Source organism: Apium graveolens, chromosome 8 (genome assembly GCF_009905375.1).
Source record: "Apium graveolens cultivar Ventura chromosome 8, ASM990537v1, whole genome shotgun sequence".
Classification (NCBI taxonomy): Eukaryota; Viridiplantae; Streptophyta; class Magnoliopsida; order Apiales; family Apiaceae; genus Apium; species Apium graveolens.
In genome coordinates this window covers 114265237-114269640 of record NC_133654.1, presented here as the reverse complement: position 1 = coordinate 114269640, position 4404 = coordinate 114265237, and the positions used below count along the sequence as shown (strand labels likewise).

The 4404-nt window shown below is 31.9% G+C and overlaps 1 protein-coding gene across 1 annotated transcript; it reads left to right on the top strand.

Moving 5' to 3' along the window:
- Positions 1-1910: 1910 nt before the first annotated feature.
- Positions 1911-3422, top strand: LOC141676574 (putative F-box protein At4g22030). Its single transcript, XM_074482248.1, has one exon. It carries the CDS (start codon positions 2050-2052, stop codon positions 3337-3339), a length of 1290 nt encoding a protein of 429 aa, XP_074338349.1. The 5' UTR covers positions 1911-2049; the 3' UTR covers positions 3340-3422.
- The last annotated feature ends 982 nt before the right edge of the window (positions 3423-4404 follow it).

The following is a 4404-nucleotide window of genomic DNA, read 5'->3' as shown; positions in this document are numbered from 1 at the left end:
TAATTAATGTGATTGTGATATACAATACTCCATCCGTCCCAACTATTTATTTACATTTGGTTTGACACGGAGGTTAACAAAAATGATAAAAGTAGTAGTAAAAAGTTAAAAAATGAGTAAACTGGTGCCGATTAATATTTTATATATAAAATGGGTATAATGAAGGTAAGTAGTGGATGAATTTATTTTTTATATTATAAAAACTTTACTACTTTTGGAAAAATTTGAAATGTAACATCCAAAAATAAAAGTGTAAAGAAACAGTTGGAGAGAGGGAGAGGGAGTAACATACAACAACATACAACAACCGAATATATATATACTTGGTCATGAGACCAAGATCAATGTATCTCACAATCAATAATATAAACGATTAAGTATGGACCTATTTAATATTTTTTATATGATATTTGACTTTTGTAATGATTTGATCATATAATTAAAATAATAATATTTAAATTTTTTATTTTATGAATAGAAATATAAAGCTAAAATTTTAATTCACAACAAAATTTTTTTTAAAAATTATTATTTAAAATAAAACGACATATAAAAAACGAAGAGTATTATAGGATGTTATGCATTTAAAGTCAAATTAATTTTTTAATTAATACATCTAGTGAGAAGTTTAATAATCTAATTATATGTATTTATTTTAGATTTAAATAGTAGATTAAATCTAACACAAATATTTTATGTATAATACTGAAAACTTGACCATTTTGGATTGACAAATATAATGCAGATAAATAATTTGCAAGATCATTTTGAATTGATAATATTGCAAGCAATATAAAATATTATTGTATAGGCAATATCAGGACATCAAAAGTCTAGAACTTAAAAGTTCTATGAATACGAACTCTAATCTCAAATATTTTTGTATTTGTGGTCTTTATAATACACTATCCCATTACATTTGTAAAGAGTATATACTAATATATGATTTCATCACCTGTGAACTGGTTTGCACTAGTAATGTCTTTGTTTATAGAATGAATAGTGGTATAATATATGTAGAAAGTTTTATTTCATGTTTATCAAATATTTATATATGTATGTCTAATTTATTTAAAAATATAAAATTATGAATGTGTGGATATTACTTTCTATTCCATATGTGATTTTTTATTGCTTGAGAAAATTAATTATTTATTAATACAGAACTTTATTATATAATTAAAAAGTTGACTGTGATAAACTTTTTTTGAGTGGGAGAGTGCGGGACAATCCAAAGCCACACGGTAAGAGATAAAAGAGTATAATAAAACATGACCATTTCTACCACTGCATTAAAATTTATTGGCCTGTGAATTTAGAGACATAGAATGCTCACCACCTTAATTTATTTAAAAATTATGTCAGTTTTGATTTATTTTTTTATTTTATTTTAGAATTTTTTTATCTTTTCATAAATAATCTATAATATAATTTATGATACTCGTTTGTCAAAATTAAAATCTTAAAAGTTTTTAGCTTATCCTCACTTTTGGATTCAAAAAACCTCCCCTTGTATATTAAATGATTAGTGTATGAGTTTAAGAATTTTAAAAAATCCTTGTATAAAAATATTTTCTAGGATTAATATTTACTATTTTTTTGGTGTTTGGGTGTTTTGTCATTTTTTTTTCAATAAAGTTTAGCAAAGATCCAATTAAAAAATTATAAATAAAAATATAAAGCCCATCTATCAATGTAATACATGTTCTAATTAACATTTTAACTAGTAATTTTGTTCAATGTCAAGTCAAAACAAGCCAGTAGCAAGTAACCACCAAGAAACTTGCCATAAACAAGTAATGTTGAAGTTGGAACAATTCCAACTTTGAATACTTGACTTTTAGCCCTCCAAGCTTGTCTATATAAAAGCTACCACAAGAACTTTATAAACCAAAATTATCAAAATACAACATTCTCACAACTTTGATTCAAAACCATTCATCAAATTTTTGGTTCAAAAAATTCTTTTCAGCTACTCTGAGACTATAAACTTCTATAATTTTCTATACGAAATCAAGAAAAGTTAATAACAGAAGGTTTTTTGTTTTAATGGCAACTCTTCAAGCAACAACTTTGGCGTGTTCATCCTCTTCTTGTTTTTCAACAAAAACTAATGGCCCAAGAAGTATAGCAACAAAGGCTTCTATAAATATTCCTAAACACGCATTAAGTTCTTTATCACTTCCAAAGCTTCAACAAAGAGTTAGTAGTGTTGAGGAGATAGACTTTAGAAAAGGTAATAACAATTACACATACAATCATCCGGGAGACACTTCTCCTTTGAGTTCTTATGAAGACAGTCCTTCAGACCGTGTTGTGATCGCTAAGCTTTACGCGATCATGGACTCTGTAGCCGACAGAATTGAGATGCATAAAAACATCTGTGAGCAGAGAAACAACTGGAACAGCTTACTTTTAACATCCATCAACACAATCACTCTTGCAGCCACAACCATGGTTGGCATAGCAGCTACAAGTTCAGCAGAGGGAACAGCTTTGTTATCTTTGAAAATGTCATCGACTTTGTTATACTTGGCTGCCACAGGGATGCTAGTAATGATGAACAAGATCCAGCCATCTCAATTAGCTGAAGAACAGCGAAATGCGACAAGATTGTGTAAGAACCTCCACAGCCAAATCAAAACAACTATAGCCATTGGTAATCCAACGACTCGTGATGTGACCGAAGCAATGGAGAAAGTATTGGCTATTGACAAAGCTTTCCCACTTCCATTACTCGGAAAAATGCTTGAGAAATTCCCAAGTGCAGTTGAACCTGCAGTGTGGTGGCCACAACAAAGGCGAAAACAAGCAAGAGGACTTGGAAATGGAATGTACAACAACGGATGGAGTGAAAGGCTAGAAAAAGAAATGAAGGAAATAGTTGCAGTTCTGGGAAAACACGACAAGGCTGATTACATTCGACTGGGTAAAAAAGCTTTGAAATTGAACCAAGTTTTGGCTGTTTCGGGTCCTGTACTAACAGGATTAGCTGCTGTCGGTAGTGTTCTTGTGGGGAACTCATCAAGTCCTACTGTTGGCGCATTAGGATCAATCCTCGGCATCGTAGCTGGTGGAATGGCCAGCGTTGCAAACACATTGGAACATGGTGGACAAGTTGGAATGGTGTTTGAATTGTATCGGAGTAATGCAGGCATTTTTAAAGAAATGGAGGAGTATATAACATCAAATTTGGAGGAAAACGATGTCCAGAGGAGAGAAAACGGAGAACTTCTGGAAATGAAAGTGGCTTTGCAGTTGGGAAGGAGTCTATCCGGGTTAAGAGACCGAGCTGATAAAGGAGAGTATGATGAAGAGTTTGGCAGCAAGCTATTTTGATGTAACAACTGGCCGTTTTATGATCAACCGTGTACTTTTGTTCTTTCATACTTGTGTATATAAAATCTAACATTAACAATGGAGATCGTAGATATTCATATATGTCTCTTTTTATGGAATCAAATATAAATTTTACAATTATTCTCATTAGGTTGGCTGATTCTTCATATGATTGATCCGAGTGTCTGAAATTTACATAATTGTTGGATTCAAACATATAAATGATCACATAAGTGAGAAGGACTTGACAAAATTTTGAATTGTTGCATGAGAATTAGCGTCTTTGATCTCGTTCTTTTTGTTCTATTTTGCTGCAGTAACACAGTCAGCATCAGCATTACTTGCGAACACATGATGCACATCTTGGTCCTGAGAACCACCAGCCTTTTGCACTTTGTGAGCACAAGTATGAACTACATATTGAAGCTGCTGGTTTTTGATTTTATCAACAATTACACTTCCAATTTATTTGTCCTCGTTGAGTTTTTATGGTGAAATTGACTCAATTTTGACCGTAAATTAAATTTTAATTTTTTATTATTTTTTAAAATTTAAAAAATACATATTAAATTATATTACATGTACTTTCTGTTGTTGGGAGAAATTCGTAACGACACGAATTCGGAGGTTGCTGGAATCACATAGCAAATTATGTTCATTTGAGGCAATTTTCATGAAGAACGCGAAGAACACGGGATGAAAATTGATGGATGTTATAGCTGATCTTGTTCGATGATTCTTAGAATGCCAGAGGAATAATGTTTATTCTCTCTTCTTTCAAACTGTTGATCATCCGTAAACAAGAGGCCTACGTACCCTTTTATAGGGGTTCAAGCTACACGTAGTTCTTGGAGGATAAGTTACCTAGATGGGCTTAAGTTTGGTCCGATCCATCAAAGCCTATGTTCGCTGATCGTTGGATAGTTCGTAAAAAGCCCATATTATTCCATGGTTCAAGCCCAATTAGGCTGTAATAGGCTATCATGGCATTAGGCGAAGATATCTCGTTGGTTAGGCACGAGAATACCTAGAGGCCTCACATGCGACCCCATAAAGTCTAGTCAT